The following is a 23,533-nucleotide window of genomic DNA, read 5'->3' on the forward strand; positions in this document are numbered from 1 at the left end:
GGCAATAAAACTCTTTCTTACATAACTTTTGCACCTTTGTAATGCACGTATGTGCGTGTAACGCTGTAGATAGCTAACTTTAGTTGCGAGAGAGTGAAATATATTCATCTCCTAGCATTATCCCGTTTCTCACAGGGTCCGCTTACCTAACCTGAAGATTTAACAGGTCCGGTTTTTCACAGAAGCGACTGCCTGTCTGACCTTCCCACCCGCGAAGGGAAAACCAGCCCAATACAGGTTAGGTCACATACCTCTGGGAATTCATTTCTTGGGAATGTGGGTTTCCTCACGATGTTTTCCTTCACCGCTGAGCACGTGATAATCATTTACGATCCAAACATGAATTTATTTATTTATTTCAAATTGGGAAACAAACAGCTTAAATACCAATTTTAAAAATGCAAATAGTTTGTACATTAGCCAATGAAGTCTCCACTTATAACTAATACATGCATCACTGAGAAGTAGACAGAAGTAATAAATAAATTAAGTAAGCAAGCAATACAAAAAAGAAAAGTTGATGTTATCATTATAAGTATTTGCTACAAGTTCTAACAATAAAACGGCGCTTTAGGTAATTCGTTCTGCAAAAAGGAACAGCAAAAGTGTCAGAATTGGGACGAAGCCTAACGCTGCGACACTTAAACAAAATTTCCCAATTTCTTAAACAAGAATTCGGAATTATCATAATTAAAACACATAATAACGGGTTCTTACAGCGTTTAAATGGGGACATGAGACTCCCGATATTTCGACACTGTTGAATATTATGGACCTACCTACTCCACTCCAATCTCATCAGTCATCATGGCACTTGCAACAGTGTCGAAATATCGGGAGTCTCATATCCCCATTTAAACGCGGTAAGAACCCGTTATTATGTGTTTTAATTAAGAATTCGGAAAATAATTCGACAATCATTGGTATAGGCATGATAAATAAAAGGAGGTGAAATAAAAGTATTGGCATCCAAAATACATATTTTATTATGTACAAAAATGATGTACGCTCACGGGTACTAATATGATACACTTTGGAACTATGTCACATTACGTTTTTTGACAAATTAAACCGTAAGTCTCATTAAATGTCAAATATGACAGTGCGACAGGGTTCTAAAGTGGGTACATGACTGTACACGGCTCAAGTGACGGTCACACAAAGTAAGTAACCATATAAAAAACAAAATATTACAAAAATAATTCTAAAAATACGCATTGTACAATGAAAAGTACTTATACTTAATCCTAACGGTGGTCCCACACTGAAATTATAAATAGGCTAGTTAAGTTTGAGTTTCCAACTAGTCAAATCAGTTACTTTTTACTAAACGTCAAAACATAATATTACTATGCATAATGTGTGGAATTCACTGCCGTCTTCTGTATTTCCGAATGCATATAACCCGGGTACTTACAAGGACAGAGTGAACAGGCACCTTCTGGGTGAGCTCGCTCCATCTTAGGCCTCCTCCTCAATGAATTTCTTTATTTATTTAAATTTATGTGAGGTTGGAAAGGCCCGTACGCGTATTTTGTATGAGAACCGCTGTCGCCGGTTCAACCCCGCTCTCTTTAACTAACTCCTGCAAATAGGTGACTACGATAGCTCTACTGCTTCTCAAATTTCATAGACACTTTACCGGCGATGTATCGCGGAGCTCCGTGCGTCGTAAAGTTTGTGGACGAGTGGAGTGCAAAGTTGAAGTATGAACTATTTGCTCATACTTGTATGGCGCGCGTTTCGCACTCACTTGGCCCTTCCAACCTCTTTCTTCTATTCCGTGGAAAATACAAATAACATTGTCAATTTTCAAGTTAAGTAATAAAATTATGATTCACATTGATGACAAGAAAATAAAATAATACTTAAATAACAATTTATAATCCCAGTGTGGTCGCACCGTAAATAATAATTGTGAAAAAATATAATTATGAGATTAAACAAACTTACCTGTAAGTGAAGTTCTATCTCAATTATACGAAGCTCCTTGTTCGAGAGTTATTTAACAGTGTAGTCTACGTCTCATGCTCCAGCATCGTCACAATTTTCAAAGCTCATATCCAAAGCTAAAAAAAAAGTTAGTTTCCCGCTTCCTGAACGCAGCTGTCAACTAATGTCATTATGTTTAAAGCATGTTTCATGGACAACTCCATCACCTGTGGAAGCTTTAGGGCGGGATATTAAAATTGAAGGGAGGGAGTCCTCTCGAACAAGGAGCTTCGTATAATTGAGATAGAACTTCACTTACAGGTAAGTTTGTTTAATCTCATAATTATACTCGCTCCTTGTTCGAGAGTTATTTAACAGTGTAGATGTTCAAAGTATAGTTGGGAATGAAACATTTAAGTTGAAACGAGTACCAATAATATGATTATTCATTAATGAATAAAGTACATTGTTATCACAAAAGCTAATTAAGCTGCCCATGACTTTAATCCCAATAAAGGCAGTCAGAGGCACAGCCGTCGCCTGATAAACTCAGCGCGGCGTTCCACCAAACGTTTTGATATTATCATGTAAAAAACAATAAGAATAATAACTGTTCGCTAAACAAGTTTCACCAGTTCTCAAGAATGGAATCGATATTATGTATGTTATATATGGTTATACTATACTGTACTAGAATAGATACATAGTTCTAAATAATAAAGTTGAAGTTGAGCAAGTACATTAAATACCTATTTCACATTACTATCAATTTCACAACAAAAGAACTACACAAGAACAAATTTCTGATGGGGCTCAACATCAAGATTGGCTATAAGAGCCTCACAGGGACCTCACCATAGAGCACATTTCCGAAGCTCTTGAACAACAACGATAATTATAGTCGAAAGGACTGTGAGACTTCATCATATAGTATAACACTCATTTTTCATTGGCACACCAAGGGCTACAATAATTATCAAAGTTACACATTATTTGTTTACATACATAAAAAAAGAAGAAATACATAAAGAAGAACGGGTAATGACTCGGGCACCCAGACACAAGATTGATTGTAACATCCTGTGCTAAGTTGGCAATTGTTGTCGACATTGAGTAGTTAAATGAATCCTAAGACAACATGTCAAATTGATTAGAGAAAATACAAATATAAGTGCAAGTAAGAATTTCGATACATTTATTCAAATGACCTTTTTCATTAAAATATTCAGAACCACTGAACTAAACTTTCCTCTTTATTATAAGATATTGTTAAATGAGGCTGAAAGTATAAAGAGGGGAAGTGCATTTACATTATGTACTTGTGTGATAATTATCTTCGGAATAATTAAGATTTTGTTTTTATTAAAATACATTACCTGAGCCCACGTTATTGTGTATTTCCTAATATCGACCATATGGGCTTGGTAATAATATTTAGTATAATTTTTTATGTGGTAATAATTATTGAATTTGTTTTTAGGACAGTAATAGTAACGTCCTATTATTTACTGGAAAAAATAAATAAATGAATAAAACATATTTTACCCTTAGGTATGCAGTTACATATAAGGATAACATTAATTTATTAATTATCGGTCGTGTAGGTATATTATCATCGTTCGTAAAAATCATCCTTTCCTTTAACCTAACTTAACATGATCCTGTTGTTTGCACAGGGATTCACTTCTCGTACCCATCCTGAAGATTTAATATGTCAGGTTATTTAGTGAAGGGACCTGCCTGATTTACGTTACAACACTAACCGAAAAATAGGATAAACATATATTTATCATGAAAATATTATTGTTACTTCTCCACTGCAGTTTGGTTCCGATTGATTAAGTGGAGGGACATTATTGTTGTAATTTTTATATTAATTGTAAACTGTGTTTTGGGCTGATCAGCAACAACATAATAAATCTACAACAACATAATTTAGAGAAAACGCTAATGGTGATGTAAGTTATATGTTACTAATGAACTATTTTTCCTTCCTTTTCACCTATGAGTTAATAATAAAAAGGACAACTATTCTATCTAACCGAACTAGGTATCAATATTTTACAATTTCGAATGTAATACTAGAAGGAAATTTTCATTGAAGTTATAATATTATCAGGTAGGTACCTCAATTTATACTGAGATTAGTATTGTTATTCCTGATTAACAAAGACAGGATTTGAATCCCATGTCTTAATGATAATGCTAAAACTTTTAGTGATAGACATTCGGAATTAATTTTATCAGAATTTTGAAAAAGTAAATATCATAAAGGTAGGTATATTTGCTTGTGTAAATTTTCCCATTATAACTTTATAGGGAATTCTTCCTCCTCATGAGGTACTATTCTTAAACGGCCTTGCTGCCTGGGCCACTGTTGATACTAATGGCTGTGAGACTGCTAATACATCTGGTTGTAGCTCTGCTACTACTGCTGGCTGTAGGGCTGCTGGTACTGCTGGTTATGGCACTGCTGATCATGACTGGTTGCATCACTGCTTTTATTGCTGGCTGTGGGGCGGCCTGCTGATACTGTTCCTTGTGGGCTTTCTGTTCATGCTGTTGGCTGTGGGGCTGCCTGCTGATACTGTTGTCTCTGTTCCACAGATCCTGTTGCTATCTCGTTTACTCACTCTTCGGGCAATGTTATTCATTATTATTTATGTGCTATTTGAATTTTATGATGTTGGTTGAAAGAATTTTATAGCACTTTATGGTTCTCTAACCATGTCTTGTGTACAGTTATCTCTTTTGAAAGTAATCTCTGACATTACATACTATTAATACTTTGATTTCTAGCACAGTTGAGGTTGATTAATAGAACAGAGGCTTTTAGGTTTTGAATTGTTGGTTATTTCTTCAGAATTTGTACTCTCATTATTTTATAATAATCAATTTGACATAATAGTCTATTGTTTCTCAGCATTAGTCTAATCTTGAGTTTCAACATGGGTAGGTAAGCCCCGACAATTCAATGGTTTATCTTCGATTCCTCAAGTGACAAACCAAACATGGAAATAAAAGTATAAAAAATAGTTGGTCTATGTTCTAGCTATCTACTAGCGTTTAGCAAAAGGCGATACTTGTAGTGGTAGCTTTATGTTATTTGAGTTGATACCATCAAGTCCATTGTCTATCCTCTAAGTGATAGCTCTAGGTATGGAAATGAGAAATAAGTATATAGCGCTTGCTAATGCCGACCATAATCGTGGTAGCTCTTATATTAATAGGGTTCATACCATAAAGTCCATTGTCTATCCTCTAAGTGATAGCTCTAAGTATGGAAATGAGAAATAGGTATATAGCGCTTGCCAATGCCGACCATAATCGTGGTAGCTCTTATGTTAATAGGGTTCATACCATCAAGTCCATTGTCTATCCTGTAAGTGATAGCTCTAAGTATGGAAATGAGAAATAGGTATGTTAGCGCTTGTCAATGGCGACTTTCTTAGTGGTAGCTCTTACATTCATTGTGTTGATACCTTCAAGTCCATTGTCTATCCTCATAGTGATAGCTCTAGGCATGGAAATGATAAATAGGTATATTAGCGCTTGGCAATGGCGACCTTCCTGGTGGTAGATCTTTTGTTAATTAGGTTGATACCATCAAGTCCATTGTCTATCCTCTAAGTGATAGCTCTAAGTATGGAAATGAGAAATAGGTATGTTAGCGCTTGTCAGTGGCAACCTTCCTAGTAGTAGCTCTTATGTTCATTACATTGATACCTTCAAGTATATCGTCTATCCTCTAAGTGATAGCTCTAGGTATGGAAATGACAAATAGGTATATTAGCGCTTATCAATGGCGACCTTCCTAATGGTAGCTCTTGTGGTGCATTGTGTCTCTTCCTAATGGTGCATTGTGCCTTTAAGTCCATTGTCTATCCTCTAAGTGATAGCTCTAGGTATGGAAATGTAAAATAGGTATATTAGCGCTTAGGAATGGCAAACTTCCTAGTGATAGCTCTTATGTACATTAAGTTGGTACCATCAAGTCCACTGTCCATCCGCTAAATGATAGCTCTAGGTATTAAAATAAGGCATAGGTATATTTGCGCTTTGCAACAGTCTTAGTGGTTGATTTTTATGTTAATAGGGTTGATACATCAAGTCCATTGTCTATCCTCTATTGTGATAGCTCTAAAAAGAAACAAATAGTCTGTCTATTCCCTAGTCAGACAGTTCACTACTAGTGCTTAACTAGGTGACTCTCCAAGTGGTGTTCTCTTGTTGGTTAGGTTAGTTGGAAGCTTGAATTATAATAAGATTAGAGTAATTTGGAAGAAATTGCTTACTATAATAAGGCTATCTTTTGCCTGTACTCTCTTAACACTCTTTCTGTTTTTATTGTTAGGGTATATTATCATCATCTTATATTGTAAGTATCATTCGGAGAAGATAACATTATTAACACCACTTAACAGAGACTGTGAGAAGGGATTATGTACTATTATAATATATATAATATCATTTTTAAGTATGGTTACCTTGTAGTAAACCAATTATAATTCTCTAAATGTTTTAAGTGTTATCTTGAATAAGTTATGTATCTTGTCTACCAATGGTGTAGATGACCTCTGTGATATCGAGTACTACTGTGTCATAGGTACTTCTTGATGAACAGGATAAACATGAAGTGCTTCTGTCATCTAATTATCTGAACTTGTCAAATTATTTCCGAGTTAATTATTTACTTTTCTATGCCATTCTGCGGTTATATTTCACTGGTTCTCTTTGTTTTATAATAAAACTGCTCATTTCATTCGCTGATAGTAAGTTATCAACCGCAACATAAGCCAAGAACACGAATTACAAAAAGAAACAAAAAAATTTTTTTTTTTGACAGATGAAAATAAAAACGCGGCAATCAGGGACTGAAGACAAGGCTTAGGCCTATTTTGATCGTGATTTTCGAATATTAAATTACTAAAGTCAAGACTGTATAGTCCTCAGATCTTTGCCTGCCTTATATAAGGCGAATTTAAACAACATCAACATCGGAATAAAGTTTAACTTTTAAAATCACTGTTATAACACGAACACGATACAATTTTAATATTATTATTATTTCTGTTAATAAAACTAGTTACTTTTATTAGTAATAAGTACCAACTTAAGTTACTTCTTCGAATGTTAGGATTATAAAATTATAACCTCAAAAAAAGTAATTTGTTTTCGACAATAAAAGGAATTAAATTGAATTGATCATAATTATATCTTCTCTTGTTTTAGTAGATGGATAATGTTAAGACTTACCAGTTTAATCCACATTTTGTTTTATCAAAAAGAACTTACGCTCGTCGTCATCCACATTTTTTCTTTGGTACTGTTTCTAGCTTTTTTAGAGAAAAAAGCACTTGATTATGTAAGTAACAGATTTTTCGCACTATATCAATCATGTTTTTGTATTAAATATTGGTTTTCAATTAGTTTATTTACGGAGGCGAAGTGACGCGCCGGTGCACAAAAACCGTAATGACATTAGTTGACAGCTGCGTTCAGGAAGCGGGAAACTAACTTTTTTTTTAGCTTTGGATATGAGCTTTGAAAATTGTGACGATGCTGGAGCATGAGACGTAGACTACACTGTTAAATAACTCTCGAACAAGGAGCGAGTATAATCTTACATAACATGAACACTTCAAAATTATTATTAATTTTAAATAAAGGAATAAAATAGGAATGGTATCATAATTGGAGTTACGAATATATCACTAATAAATAATTCAAGTTAATATAATATAAATAGAAAAATATAATTATTAATTCAGTAATAAAGCGGACAAAACATTTCATTTTTTTAAAAGGTTATGGCTTGAAATCAAGTCCTTTCGGCCAAGTCATCCTTTCAAAACATTTTATTTTTTAAAGGTTATTTATGGCCTGGAACAAAACATTTTACGAATTCTGCCTGGTGTTGCCAAATAAATTTCGCATAATTCTTTAAAGAAAAATACTCAATAATTAATAAAATGTATATTTATAAATACGCAAGAAAAAATGGAATACTATATTGTGCGCTTATAAATGTAATCAATAAGAATCATCGCGCCACGGAGTAACAATATACGACAGCCACTAAAACGCACGCAAATGCAACGCCGGTGGCGAGCATGTGTACCAACTGTCAAACTTGTCACAATGGTACGACGCATCGTCACTAGATGGCGCTTATTGACGTATGTTAGCTTATACATTGTTTTAAGTTTACGCGGTTATTGGCCCCGATTCCTGCAGACATCTCTTAATTTTACTTTAAGTTATACCTGTCATTTTCTTATCCGCCGAAAAGGAAAGGGACGGATGATTGACAGCTCTTAATTTTAGGAAGAATGAGTAAATAAATGAATAACCCGGGCGAATTTTTAGACGGTTGTTTTAGATTTGTGCTTAAAATTGACGTGTGTTCCATAAATTTTATGCTTGTCGATTACCCGTCCCTTTCCTTTTCGGCGGATAAGAAAATGACAGATATAACCTAAAATAAAATTAGATGGTATTTACAGGAATTAGCACCAGTATCATAATTAAAACACATAATAACGGGTTCTTACCGCATTTAAATGGGGATATGAGACTCCCGATATTCCGACACTGTTGCAAGTGCCATGATCACGGGATGATTGATGAGATTGGAGTGGAGTAGGTAGATCCATAATTTTCTACGGGCAGACATATCTGTCCACCCTCTTTCTTTGCCGCTTGTTTATGTTTTTGATATCGGAATGTTCGGAACCATCTGAAATCATCATGGCACTTGCAACAGTGTCGAAATATCGGGAGTCTCATATCCCCATTTAAACGCGGTAAGAACCCGTTATTATGTGCTTTAAGTATGTTAGCTTATACGGTTAGCGACATCTAGCGAGTCCGTGGCGAAATAGAGTAACAATACGGTCCCTACCCATAGAACGGAAAGAGCATTGGTATGGGAGGGACCACGCGTGCTCTAGTAATAAGTTTTATTGTACAATATTTTGGCTAGTTCCTTACTAACTAGTAAATTCCTTTTACTTATCTTAGATGGAATATAACACTATGTAACTGTCGTTCTATAGAGGCGCTGATGCTAGTACACACCAATTTTATTTCAAGTTATACCTGTCACTTTCTTATCCGCCGAAAAGGAAAGGGACGGGTAATCAGGCATAATATTCATGGAACACACACGACAATTTTAGGCATAAAGTTATTCTTTCTTGAAATTTTACATTGGCCAATAAGCCGACAGAATTAACTTTATCAGCGACATGGCTATTTGATTCGCCCGCGTTATTCATTCATTTTAAAATTAACAGCTGTCATTCGTCCGTCCCTTTCCTTTTCGGCGGATAAGAAAATGACGGGTATAACTTAAAATAAAATTCAAAGGTGTGGACTGGAATCAGGGCCACTATTGATTTATAATCAGATTTTTATTTTAACTAATGAGTCAAAGTGCAATTTCTTCGTTATTGTGAATAAGGAGTATTCAAAATCAACATTTTATTATTTTAACAGCACTAAAATGGCGTATTTATAAGTAACATGGAAGCCTCAATTCGGTAACTTCATTGCATTAAAAACTAAATAAAATATCCTAAATATAGAGAGTAAAAAATACATTGTTTTAAGTCAATATAATATTTAAATATTAATTTAAAATACGTTAAAAATAATTGTGTAAAAAGTGATGCGTTTCTTTGTGTACTTTATTATTTTTAAATTAAATGTTTCGGTAACGGTACCGGTAATTAAGTAACGGTATTGTAAAAAATACCGGTTTGAATAATACCGCCTTTTATTGCTAAATAAATTGGTACGTATTTGATGCAATGCTTTATTATTTGCCTCAATGTTTATCGGAGGGATTGGCCGGAGATCGCGCAAAGTCGTTAGGAGTGGAATAATGAAGGGGAGGCCTTTGTCCAGAATAGGCTGGATAAGTTAAAACATATTTGATACTGAATTCAAAAATAGAACTCTTTCGTGGTTCAATTATATCGCTTTAAATCGTCGTAATATTTAAATGACGTAATGTTTTAAAGTAGAATTTCAATACTTTTAAAATATTCAACAACAAAAAAATATATTTTTTGTTACAATAATTACGAACCGCCGTTTCAAACCCAGATACCGGACTTGCACAAATTATTTATTAATTCAAGTGCAGTTTCCACTAACACAGTTGGCTCGACCATTATAGACGGCCATACGGCTCACCTATCACATTGGTCTAACAGAAAGCTCGGTGAGGTGTAGGTACTTAGTTCATCTTCCGATGAAAACCTCCGCTACAATGTGGGACTTTCCAATCGACGTTCCCCAAACACACGATAGATGGCGTTGTTCACTTTTATTGTGATAATTACCTATTATCCCACTGCTGGGGTAGATAAGATAAGATAATTTTTTATTGTGTATAAATTTAGGTACAATATACTTGCAGTTACAGTAGCAATATCATAGTTTCACTAAATACACATAATTATCCAGAAATGTAATGTAATGGCTGAAGCATATATAAAAATAATTGCTTGATATTTGGATCACATTATGTGTATAATTATGTTGCTACCTATATTGCTTCTCTTTCAGAATAATAAATTTAAGTTGTAATTGTACCTTGGTGTAATAAAAAGGGTCATCATTTATACCCAAAAACACAGATAATAGATGCATATGTCTGTTATCCATGAAACTAGAAGTTTAAACGAAGAAAAAACTTAACAACGCCGTCTATCGTGTTTTTGGGGAACGCCGATTGGAAAGTGCTTATGTTACGTGTGTGTTACAAATTATACCTTCACCGCCTTCTCAGCTTCCAGCCGTTCCCTCTCTCGCTTCCTCCTATTTATGATCGGCATCAAAAGCCACAAGGACGCGCCGCCGATGAAAATAAACCCAAAAGTAACGAACATATTGAAGAAATTCTTATCGTGCTCATACCAAATACCGCATATGGGCGGTCCTACCAACTGGAGGATACCGTTAACGAACAATGAAATACCGTAAGTCGACATTAGTCTCTCAACGCCGAGGATTTCAGCCATTACTAGGGTTGTTACGCCGTTATTGATACCCGAGGCGAGACCGAAAAACGCGCAGAAGACGCTCAACGTCGTGTACGATTCTAGAAACGGTATCGTCACAAGCGCTAGCCCAGAGAACAGCAACCCGCCGACGAAGTAAAATGTTTTCGGGATTATGTTCAAGTCGCACAACGCCGAACCACCGATCCTCCCGACCAAGTCCAAAGCGGACACCGTACTTAGCAAATACGCACCCCTAGCTTTATCAAAACCAATATTTTGCGCGTGCGATGGCAGTAAAATTATGAAATTCGTACACGAAATGGCCACAGTACTACTGGATATTAGTATTACTAAGTAAGTAGGGTCGGTGAGGAGGCTGACGTCGAAGAATTTGTTCGGTTCTTTTTTTTCTTTTTTCTTGCAACAGAAGCAGCAGTACGCTACGTCGTGGACGCTCTCAGTGATGGATTTTAAGGAAAATTGTGAAGCGAACTCGTTGGGTTGTTCGAAGGCGGACAGGGTCGAGCCGTGGAAGGGAGTCGAGACATAGTTGAAGCTCGAAGTAGACATGTTACGTTTCGGCCCAGCCGTGCTGAGTCTCCTGCCGAAGGTCTCCTGAGACCCTAGTTTAGTTATAGACGCGGAGCTGTAAGGCGTTTTGGACATTTGCCTCGATAACTTTCTCTTTGAAAGATTGTGTTTGAGCTGGTTCTGTGAGGCTAGCGAGGGCATGCAGTTTTGACTCAAATTTTGAGGTATTTTCTCCTCTGTTAAGTTGTCTGCGAGCCCATTTTCGGCTTGTTCCTGTAGTGTCGACATGGTGAACGTGCCTATAGGCTCTTCCTCCTCGAAGAGTATGTCGTCCTGGAAAGAAAAAGTTGTCTGTATTTTTTTGAACTTTTTTTTTTAGTTAGAACATCACGGTTTTTGGTCTACTGACATGAAATGGTCGTTTCCACTGTGCATTCAAGACCATTTAGAGGCACAAAAAGGATCGCTAATAACATAAGCTCACGACTAGTAACTCAAGTGAGGTCATCAGAGGTACTTCCATCGCAAGATGAACTAAGTACGGTCACGAGCATCAATATGCATACATTTAGGTACCATGTCACATGGAATTTTCCGTCGCAAAGGTGCTGAAAAGAATTAAAAAAAAAACACCAAAATTTTCATGAATTTTCCGACAGGAAATTCCACTTGATATCAACTCAGAATCGTGGTCTGAATCATCCCCTGTATATAAAAGTAATAAATTTTTTTTATCATATTTCGGCGCAACTAAATGCACAGTGGAACCGGCCGCCAACTACGCGAGGCAAATCGATAACATATTTTTTTATTATTATTATTAATATAAAACAAGTATAGCGAACACAACAGTTAGTTAGATCTAGGCGCCGAACTCTTGCGCTAATTACACTTGCCAAGCCATCCTGCGCAATGCGTCAAAGTCACGGGCGCGGCGATCAGGCCGTAACCATGGTAACCACGATCTGCCACGAACGTGATCAAATGAATCTATCGAGACGATAAATTTAGTCGAAATCGATAAAGTTATCATTTTCCCTAACGATAAACGTTTATCACGTCGAGAAACCGATGTAGCCATTTTGTAAAAAAAAAAACATTTTTGTATTTGGCAACATTCTTTTCGTGTTGAATCCTTTGTAAAATCCACGTCAATTTAAGCTAAAAGACTGTAATCCACGCCCATGTTTTCTCATTAAAAAATAAAAAGGACATATTACGTAGATGTGTCAAAAGTTCACAGAATGTGAAAAAATATGGTGTCATGTTAGCACCAATCGATCGAACGACATATATCGTCAGAATCGATAAAATTACTGTGACAAAATTTTATCACGTTGAGCATGTTGGCCCTACTGGGCGAGATGGTGGGTAGTAACCATGGTAACCACGATTTCGAGCTGTCAAGATTCCCAATCTCGACGTGATATTGACGCATCGGCCTGGGTGGATTGGGTTGTGCAACAGGGTAGTTTCCAACTAGTCAAATCAGATACTTTTTACTAAACGTCAAAACACGATATTACTATGGGATTTGTACGAAAAAGCACACTATGAAATCATAGAAAATCGTGACAAAATGTCGGACTTACTATTACATTTTTCTTTATTAAAATTCATATGGAACAGATTAAAGAAAAGGTTAACGTCGTGTCTTATAGGGAAGTCAAGGAATTGACTGGAATGGAAAATGCTGCACCGACAAGAGCGTTGCTCTTAAATTGATGATGAAAATTCATATATAAATTAGAAATAGAAAAAATAAGTTTTTGACGGTTTTAGATCTGTATATATTTAGTAAATTAGAATTTCATAATTTAACTTTACAAACTTGTACACCATCATAGTATGCAAATAAAGAAAACATATCTCACATAGTGAACGAGTGCCCTCTACACCGGTTCCCAGGTGGCATAGCTGAGCTGCATTGTGTGACGGATGCGGCAGAGACTTGGCTAGAGTAGCTTCAGCTGGATATATGATCCACGCAGGATATTTTGTTTTCGTCTGCCATACGCAACAATAGAAAAAGAAGTTTTTTGACAGTTTTAGATCTCTCTATATTTGGTAATCATTTAGTAATCAGAATTTCATAAATTATCTTTGACGTTGAAAACTACCCAATTGCCACTTCAAGGAGCTCAGAGACGGTTGTTATCAAACTAAAACAAAGACTAAACTAAATAATCACTTTCGTTATAATATCCTTCATATATATACACGTTATTGGTTACAAACGAGAGCATTTTTGAAAATGTATCTTTTGCACATTTATTGTGAATTCATTTTTGCACAAGCGAGCTGGTGTGATTGTGTAAAAGCAACTTCGGTAACAGCCACCAGCGATTTCCAAAGTGGGTTCCTAGGAACCTAGGGGGTCCTAGTCGTCAGGGTTCCGCGAAACATTAAAAATATAGACCAAATGTTAAATGCTGACCATCTGCAAACTGTAATACCATTTTTATTGCGAATAAATGATTATGAATTATTAAATTTCATTCTATGAATTAGAAGTTAAAATGAATAATCCTTTTTTCATGTTTAAAATATTTCTAATAAAAAGTCGTTTTTATTTAAATCACAGTGTCTTTGATTTTTATTCATTTGATATAGGGTCCCATAAATGAAGAGTATTTTGTGACTGTTCCGTTATCTCAATCGTTCGACAATCGGAACATGGATCCCGTCAGACACAATCGATCGATTAATCGATTCTAATCTAATAATTGTTAAATATAATCGATTATATCATTTTATAGATTGTAAAATAATTGCAATGAAAAAAAAATGAAAAATAAATGCTTATTTTCTTTTACAATAGAGCCTTAACTACTCTGGCAATACTATCGATTATTTCAATATAATCATGCGGTAACACTAGTATCTTCGATCAATCGGGAACCCTCACCAAATGTTGAACCTTGTATTTTATTCAACCCCATATCTAATGAGTACAAATAAAAGTTTTCCCCGGTGGTAAACAGGCGCGAATATCTTGTGTGTGTGTGCAATAAAGTACATTTTTTGTATTTTGTAAACATTTGAAATTATATTATGAATCATTTTTTCACTCGACCTGGGTCGGCATTTTCTCCATTCTCCCGCCCCGAGACCCTCAGGGAAAAGGTAGGTAGGTATATTATTATTATGAATCATTTTTTTCACTCGACCTGGGTCGGCATTTTCTCCTTTCTCCCGCCCCGAGACCCTCAGGGAAAAGGTAGATCGGAGTCCCTCTCTATAAACATGGTGTTTCCTAAAACTTTTGTAAGTATGATTGTTGTGTGAATGGCGGCCTGTTTCTGCATTACGTGTACGTTTATATCTGCATCTAGTTGACGGTAATATCTATGTAAACTTTTGGCTACTACTCCAGTCGCTCCTATAATAATATAATTATATTATTTTTATATTATTTTGTTATATTATTATTATTTTATTATTCTTTTTGTATTTTTTTTATATATAATAATTGAAACCCTGGTGATTGTGCCACGGAACCCCTTTGGGAAATGCTGCTACAATGCCACCCCAGAGCATGGGGGTGTGTATTGAATATGAATGGAATCGTGGAATTAGTATAAAGAAAGTGATTATTATGACATTCATGGGTTAGGTTTGAGTGCAGCGTTATATTGAAGCGATAAAGCTACTTAAATTTTATAGATTATAAAAAAAAAACATAATAAATAAATATAATTATTGAAAAAGGTTTCTTTTTTAAATATGCAAAATTAAGTATGAGTACTATTCTAAGAAACTACCATCAAAATTAAGTAGAGTAAGATGACCTATCACAGACAAAAAACATCGTCAAAAAAAAAAGGTTTTTTTAGGTCTCGACTTTAGGTAACCAGTTATTATTACACGAGTGTAAATATAATTATAGTATCATAGACAATTTATAAAAATATGTGTATTGAGATATAAAATACAATTTTTTATTCTTAATCTTCTTTTTTTAGTTTTTTTTTTTATATATTATCAATAGACGAAGCGTGAAAAATAAACGAAAACAAATACATCTAACGCAAGGCACATAAAAGCTTTGTGGGAGGAGTAGCATCATTCAATAACTAATAAAATCATAAAATGTAACAAATATTCAATAAGCATAACGTAACAAAGTCGTGAAATGTAAATAAATAAACAAAAAAATATTAAATTTAAAAAAAATATTAAAAAAACATAAACAGCGGATATAGACCCCACTAAATGTCATTACTATTCAGAGGCGGAGGACAGGAGTCCTTGAAATAGACTACTCTGGGCGCCATCCCACTTGCGTCAGACAGAGTACTGCGGGGCGGAAGGCAAGAGGGAAACCACTGCCCTATTTTTCCCTAAAAAAGTAGCATGGAGAATGCTACACCGACAAGAGCGTGGCTCTTTAATTTGTGATGATACGTCCCTCTGCTGGGCACAGGCCTCCCCTCATTCAACCTCCTCCGGTTGGTAATAATAAGTTTTAATATATATATTTTTTAATAATGTACAATAGCAGTGCGCCTCTGCGTAGATACGTTCTCTTCATTGTAACACAAACAAAGTTACATAAACATCTTATGTAACATACTGAATGTCAAATTCGAACTAAGAATCGTGTAAAAAAGTTAAAACTTTATCATACAAAATTACAGTATACAAAAAAAAATATCAAAAATAAAAACATGGGTAGTTCAATAAATATGTCGCATAAACATCTAACTTGATTATCAAAAAAAATAAGGATCAGATTTTTTTTAAACATTCGTAATTAAATTAAACGGGCGTGCAAACAAAATGCAACCTAAACATCTAAAGAACAAGATGCGTTTCCTCCCACACCACACCAAAGCCACGCCACAACATAAATAAATATAATAACAACAGTGGATGCCTTACTTTGACAGCACGCCCTGCGCGCGCGCACGACGCACATTTTCAAAAACACTCGCGTCAACATTTTGGGGAATACGCAATAACTATTTAATGATTATTTAAAAAAAAATACAATAGTGTTGGTTTTGTAAAAACGGTAATGTGAAAACGTTTTACGGTTCGGTAAAATACCGGTAACATTTATACATATAAAATAAAAGTTTATTTTTGTAAAATTAAAATCGCAAAAACATACCATCCCAAACAACCCCTTTCAGTTTTCCACTTCTAACTTCCACATTCCAAAAATGTTTCCACTCAAATCTCCCCTGGTTTCCCCCAGGATCAGCACGTCTTATTATTATTTTTATCGTTTCATCATCCATTATACTGCCCAGGATGCCACAAGCAACACTAGAACATCTAACACTACTTCAACCCTTCTCTTCCCCCCAGCATATCTACAACGATTTCCCCCCATCATCATCAGCCGGAAATCGTCTACTGCTGGACATAGGCTTCTCCTAAGACTCGCCACAATCACCGATCCTCTACCGTCCCCCCCACTTCTTCCCCCCCCCCGTTCCCCCCCCCCCCTGTTCATCCCATTCTCCCCCCTTACCTGTGGCAGCTCGTCGTCCTCCTTGTAGCGGCGCACCAAGTGCTCCTCCACCGGCTGGAACAGCAGCGCGGCCGCCCACACGTTCAGCATTATGCCGCCCAGGATCAGCACTGCGCCCCTAAGGAGGCAAGGCAGCCAAATCAGTATGAACAGGGGGGTTAAAATGGCCACATCGAAGCAATTCATCTAAGAAAGCAACATTGCAAGGCTTTTTGGCGGGAGACGGGAACGGGACAGTTGCTTTCTTCATTGAATAATCTAAATAATCAATACGAAATGGTGTTTTGTGGTTAATGATCGCATTAAGTTAGTCGGAAGACATTCGCGAGTGTTATTATATCGGAGTATTCAATAAACAAAGTGCATCTGCCTATTTTCGCTTCGTGTCAGGAAGCCGCTTCATAACTCAAAAGTTTATGCGGACTTTTGAGTTAATTCGTTTGGGGTTCGGAGTAGGAGTCTACTCCGAGGGTGGGGGCTTAGGTTTCATCATCTTTCATCATTTCATCAATCATCAAGAAAAAAATACGTAAGACATGGCTGTATGGGCATAGTTCCCTTTGCCTTACCCTTCGGGGAAAACAAAAAAAAAGCGACATTGCAATTTGACATTTGCGCATATAAAAGTCAGTGCGCAATGCTCACAAATGTCAAATAGCAATAATATTGCTCTCTTAAATGAATTGCTTCGATGTGGCCATTTTAACCCCTAAGAGGTCTTATTATAGAGAGATGCCGCGGGAGCGCAGCCGGTAAATAAGTATTTACTTATTTTAAATACTCGAGTATTTAAAAAAATAAGTTATAAAGTATTAGAGAATTTTTGAATTTTTGACATTTGCATGCTAATAATAATTAGCAGGATAGAGATGCTGTAACACTGCTTTATACCATATTGTGCCTCTGTACCTACCTATCCTAAGCGAATAAATGATTTCTGATTCTGATTCTGATTCTGTGAGAAGTAATCTACAACTATAACTGCAACATTTATGTTATAACTGTACGGTCACGAGCATTAATATGTATACACTTTAGTACCATGTCACATTAACTTTTATGACAAATTGAACTGTAAGTCTCACTAAATGTCAAATATGTTAGTGCGACAGGGTCCTAAAGTGGGTACATTATATTGACTGTACCTAAAATACACAATAGAAATCTTTAACTTTTCACCTTTGGAGTGAAATTGAAAAAAAAAAAAATAAAAAAACACGAATTTTGCGACGGCAAATTCCATTTGATATGAACTCAGAACCATGGTCTGAACCATCCCCCATATCATTCGTTACGATGTCACTAACACCCTGTATAATATAGCGGGATAGTGCAGCAATACCATAGAATAAAGAATAATACTACGCACAGAACGGCAACTGCGCTCCCCACCAGCGGCTCAGCTAGGTTTACCTCACCCCCTCGGTCTTACTTTAGTCTTCAATCTTATGACGTCAGACGTCACACAGATGCGCGTGTACGATAACGTCAATATGAAGTGTGGGTTGTGAGGTGGAGTACCAACCTCATCAACCCTGGTGTCAGGGTCACTATTGAGCCGCCAAAGGCCCCTGACATGGCTCTTGCAACGACTACTTACTTACATCAGTAAGTAGTAACCGGGACCAACGGCTTAACGTGCCTTCCGAAGCACATATCATCTTACTTTCGGACAATCTGGTGATCAACCAGTAATGTCCTAACCAAACTAGAGACCACAGAGTAATTTTTGTGATATGTCCCCACCGGGAATCGAACCTGGGACTTCCCACGGAGGTGTATAGTGGTTCCTGGCTGTGCCGCTACGCTACTCACTTATAGCCGTAGGTCTCCAGCAGCAGCCTCAGTACTGGCGGCAGGATGATGGAGCCGAAGGCGGACCCGGACATGCAGATCCCGTTGGCGAGCCCGCGCAGGCGCACGAAATACGACGTCACGATGTACACGGTCGGCGGGAACGCCAGCCCCGCGCCCGCGCCCACCAGCGCGCCGAAGCTGCGGGAACCAGCCATGGCATTGGTTAAAAGCACGCACGCACGCACGCACACACACGTATCAATACAATTTTAGAATTTTCTTACTATCGATAGGCACATTGTTATTTAGATTATTTAGATAAGATAAGAAAAGATTCTTTATTTGCCATAAATGAAGTGTGACAGATGTTACAAAAAAAATATAGTTTACCGTGCATATTAATTACATAAATCATGCAAAATTTATAAAATTCAAAATATAAAAGTGTCAATTCATACAAAGGTCCTATAATGAATTTTTTAATTGGCTTCATGGTCATCTGATCCCACATAAAAATCGTCCCGCGGGCTGAATGACCCCTTTCGATTTTTTGCGTGGGCGAGTGGACTTGACTCAACCCGCGGGCTCAGACGACTACTACTTTCAACTAAAGGGTCTACTCGGCCCACAGGTTTATAATAGTTAAAATTGTAAAAATATGAACAATGCCCACTGGGCACTGTTCACTAAACGCAAACTGCCTAAAGGTCAATTAAAATGTATGTACGAGGTTATTAAACATTTATTATAGTATTTTATGCAACAGTTGTATAAGAAGGGTCAAAAAATGCGAGTGGCGTGAGTTGCGATGTGAGCCTTGGCGAACATCGCAATAAGAGACGCCACGAGCATTTTTTGACCTAGTTATACAACGTTGCATACAATACTTTTTCTACGACGACGTAAGGCTTGAATTTATTATGGAGGCTCTGAAAATACGCCAGTAAAACATTCTCCGAAAATGAAGAAGCTTTGTGATCCAGTTTCCATGCCATGAAATTATTATAGGCCTTATTGTACAGGCTGCTAGATTTTGTTGGTAGCAAATTTTCTGTAATTTCTTGAGCTAACGTTGAAATTTCTTCTGGTGTAGAATTCAATAGTTCTTCATCCATTTTTCCTTTTTATTTTATACTTTTTAGTGTTTTGAAACGAAACACAAAAATTTTCCAATTTATTTTCCAACGCGCGGGAAAATGGCGGCAAATGTATACTTTTTTTTTATAGTATATCTATGGCACCAAACAAAGTAAAGGTGCCAGTTTCCAGGTCAAAAAAAAAACCACAAAAATGCTTTTTTGGCGACATTATAGTACAGTTACACTTTGTAAACAATGCTTTTATAGGCCATAGAGCGTACACTTTTTCAAAGAGTTTAATTATGTATGTACTTATATTAGACTTTTTGGTTATTTAAATGCCAGATTAAAGTAGAGGAGTAGAAAAAAATTAAAAAAATAAACATATCTCTTCTTGTAAATTAAATTAGTTTCACTGTGTACACCTACAACGTGTATCAAATAAGTAAAGAAAAAAGGAAAGGCTCAAATACCTACATCCTTAACTGTTCAACGCACAACTCTAGATTTATTTTTCGGTTTTCCAAGTTCATTATTATTTCGGTTATTGTATCATGGACTGATATAACTTCGGGATTTCTTTTAGACCACTCATTTGTTCTTATATTGTCAACATCCTTTCTCATCAACTTTTGAAGTACTGCCAGTAGTTGAATTATATTGGGTTTTTTAGCGGTAGAGAGTGGTCAACTGAACCCGCGGGCTAAGTAAACCCTTTAGTGGTAGAGAGTGGTCGACTGAACCCGCGGGCTCAGTTGTCCAGACAGGTGGAACGACTCACCCACGCAAAAAATCGAAAGGGGTCATTTTCAGCCCGCGGGACGATTTTTATGTGGAATCAGATGACCATGAAGCCAGTTGTACAGATTTAAATAAATGTCATTAAATAAATTCAAATTAATAAAAGTCAATAAAATTATAGAAAAGTAACGTAAAACGTAACGTAAACAGCCTATATACGTCCCACTGCTAGGCACAGGCCTCCCCTCAATCAACCGGAGGGGGTATGGAGCATACTCCACCACGCTGCTCCAATGCGGGTTGGTGGAGGTGTTTTTACAACAGCTTAACGAAAAGAAAAAAAAAAGAAAAGAAAAGAAAAAAAAGAAAAGGAAAAAAAAGAAAAAGAAAAGTAAAAAAAAATATTAAAAAAGAAAAGTAATAAAATAAAAATAGAAGTATAACAAAAATATAAGGGGCGATTTAATAATCGATTATACCGATATTCAGTCGATTATCGGACAACATTAGCGGCGATATGTTTCAGGCACCAACCTAAGCAGTGCGGTAATAAAATAGACTTGAATCTTCTTCTATCGTGTGGGTTGTGAGGTGAATTACCAACCCCATCAACCCTGGTGTCAGTTATTATTGAACCGCCATAGTCCCCTGATACGACTCATGTAACGACTACGTACTTACATCAGTAAGCAAGGAAGTAAGTTAAATCTTTATTTGCTCTACAAAAAACACATTGATACATAAATACATACTTTAATACAATATTTGTAGAGGCTGGAGCCTAAACTAGGATACCCTGTGTTTTAGGACTCCAGGCCTCCACCTCCAGAAAGTCATGGTCAAGAGATAATAACAAAATATAAAAAAAAAGTTGAAAAAAAAAATTGAATTGACATTGAAAAATTTTTAATTGAATTGAATTTGAAAGTAATGACCGGAACCAACGGCTTAACAAACTTAATAGACTTTAGGATGATTTTTGTTACGTAGATCCGAGATAGTATGGGTGGAATGTTTCCAGTAGTAGTGTGTGTTGTTACCTGAAGTAGAGGTACGTGATGCTGAAGGCCATGCTGCTGAAGATCATGCCGAAGGCGGCGAACGACCCGCCCAGCAGCGTCACCGTGCGGTACGACCACTTCACCGACAAGATCGACGACAGAGGACCTGTCACACACACAGACATTAATACTCTGCTATCGGGTGGGTTGTGAAGATTACCAACCTCACCCTGTTCGAATTACGGTGGGGATTTGGCGGTGTAAGTGTGCTGCTGGAAGCCATGGTAGCCCAGTTGGTAACGCTTGCCGCTCACTTTGAGGTCGCAGGTTCGAATCCAGCACAGGCCTAAACCAATGATTGTCGAGTTTGTTTTCGAATTCATTTTTGGATCATAAATGATTATCACGTGCTCAGCGGTGAAGGAAAACAATCCTGAGAAACGCATTTTCGGAGGTGACCTAACCTGTATTGGGCTGGTTTTCCCTTCGTGAGTTGGAAGGTCAGACAGACAGTCGCTTCTGTAAAAAACCGGACCTGTCAAATCTAAAGGTTAGGTAAGCGGACCCTGTGAAAAACGGGATAATGCTAGGGAGATGATGAGTGTGCTGCCGTCAAAAGATGTTTTAGCCCCCCGCTAGCCGCAAGTTAGTAGTGTGACTAGGGATCGATGATCCAACGGCGTCTGTGTTGGAAGTTGTATATATGCGTCGCACTGTGTAAACTTGGTTCGCGCGTTCTAGGACTGCATTGAATGATGAACGCCATCTGTTGGATACGGGCAGAACTTGCTCGTCAACTAGTTGGGTCCGCCACAGGGACATATCGCAAAAATCACTCTGTGAGGCCCAGTTTGGCTAGGACATTGCAGGTTCGTGTGTCGCAAAAATGTTTCCTGGACTCACCAAGACTGCTGTAGAGGAAGTAGCAGAGCGCCACTATCCCGGAGGACGCCGACGGCGAGGCCCCGAACACGTCGTTGAACTCCACCAGCAGGACCCCGAAGGACTTGATGGTCCCCGGGATCAAGATGTTCACCAGGGTCGCGCCTGCAAACGAATACATAGAGTGATTAGGATTCTGAACAATAAATTTAACTCTAGTTATTAAATAATTGTAGTTAACTTTGTAGCACGGCCTCCGTGGTCCAGTGGTTGAGCGTCAGGCTCACGATCCGGAGGTCCCGCGTTCGAATCCCGGTGGGGACATATCGTAAATTTGTGATCCCTAGTTTGGTTAGGACATTACAGGCTGATCACCTGATTGTCCGAAAGTAAGGTGATCCGTGCTTCGGAAGTGTACTTACATCAGTTCTTACTGATGTAATCTCTGTCTCTCTCTTTCTGTTGCGTTTTCATGTCATTTCTTGTCAGGCATAACGTAGAATTAAAAAAAATATCCTTTAGCAACTTTCTCGCTGTCGGACTATCTTATTGTCGGACTAACTATTTTACTGTCGGATTACCTAACTCACTCTCGGATTGACTATCTCACTGTCGGACTGTTTTACTGTCGGATTAACTATCTCACTGTCGGAGTAACTATTTCACTGTCGGACTAAATATTTCACTGTCGGATTAACTATTTCACTGTCGGATTACCTAACTCACTCTCGGATTAACTATCTCACTGTCGGACTAACTGTCTCACTGTCGGACTAACTGTCTCACTGTCGGATTAACTATCTCACTGTCGGATTAACTATTTCACTGTCGGGCTAACTATTTCATTGCCGGATTAACTATCTCACTGTCGGTTTGTCTCACTGTCCGACTAACTGTCACTGTCTAACATAGCAGCCTGGTTTACCTACGAGCACGCACCACCCCCACTTGCCGTCGGGGGGCACCATCTCCCAGTCCCTCTCTGGGGCCGGTCCGATGGTGAACCTCCCTCCGACGCCGCCCTCAGTGCCGAGCTCATCCTCTGGGAGTTTTACTGGAAATAAACAGAGCTTG

The 23,533-nt window shown here is 37.3% G+C and overlaps 2 protein-coding genes across 5 annotated transcripts in view; both read right to left on the reverse strand.

Annotated features, from left to right (window-relative positions):
- The window catches only part of LOC126379428 (monocarboxylate transporter 12-like), a 191,324-nt gene that overhangs the window by 133,580 nt on the left and 34,211 nt on the right, over positions 1–23,533 (reverse strand). For 3 of the 4 annotated variants that reach the window (XR_007568332.1, XR_007568333.1, XM_050028184.1), the window contains 5 exons: positions 23,385–23,513; positions 22,481–22,624; positions 21,617–21,743; positions 18,775–18,954; positions 16,960–17,077 (listed from right to left, as the gene is read on the reverse strand). Coding sequence is in view for 2 of the 4 variants with exons in the window: in XM_050028184.1 (XP_049884141.1) it covers positions 16,960–17,077; positions 18,775–18,954; positions 21,617–21,743; positions 22,481–22,624; positions 23,385–23,513 (698 nt within the window). In the remaining 2 variants the exon portion in view is untranslated. Of the gene's footprint in view, positions 1–10,140; positions 11,811–16,959; positions 17,078–18,774; positions 18,955–21,616; positions 21,744–22,480; positions 22,625–23,384; positions 23,514–23,533 lie in introns of those variants that run through there. The other variant, XM_050028185.1, reaches the window with a different exon arrangement.
- Positions 1–23,533, reverse strand: part of LOC126379593 (cleavage and polyadenylation specificity factor subunit 5) — a 111,122-nt gene that overhangs the window by 13,951 nt on the left and 73,638 nt on the right. The gene's annotated exons all lie outside the window — the stretch shown is intronic.

Source organism: Pectinophora gossypiella, chromosome 29 (assembly GCF_024362695.1).
Source record: "Pectinophora gossypiella chromosome 29, ilPecGoss1.1, whole genome shotgun sequence".
NCBI classification, from domain to species: Eukaryota; Metazoa; Arthropoda; class Insecta; order Lepidoptera; family Gelechiidae; genus Pectinophora; species Pectinophora gossypiella.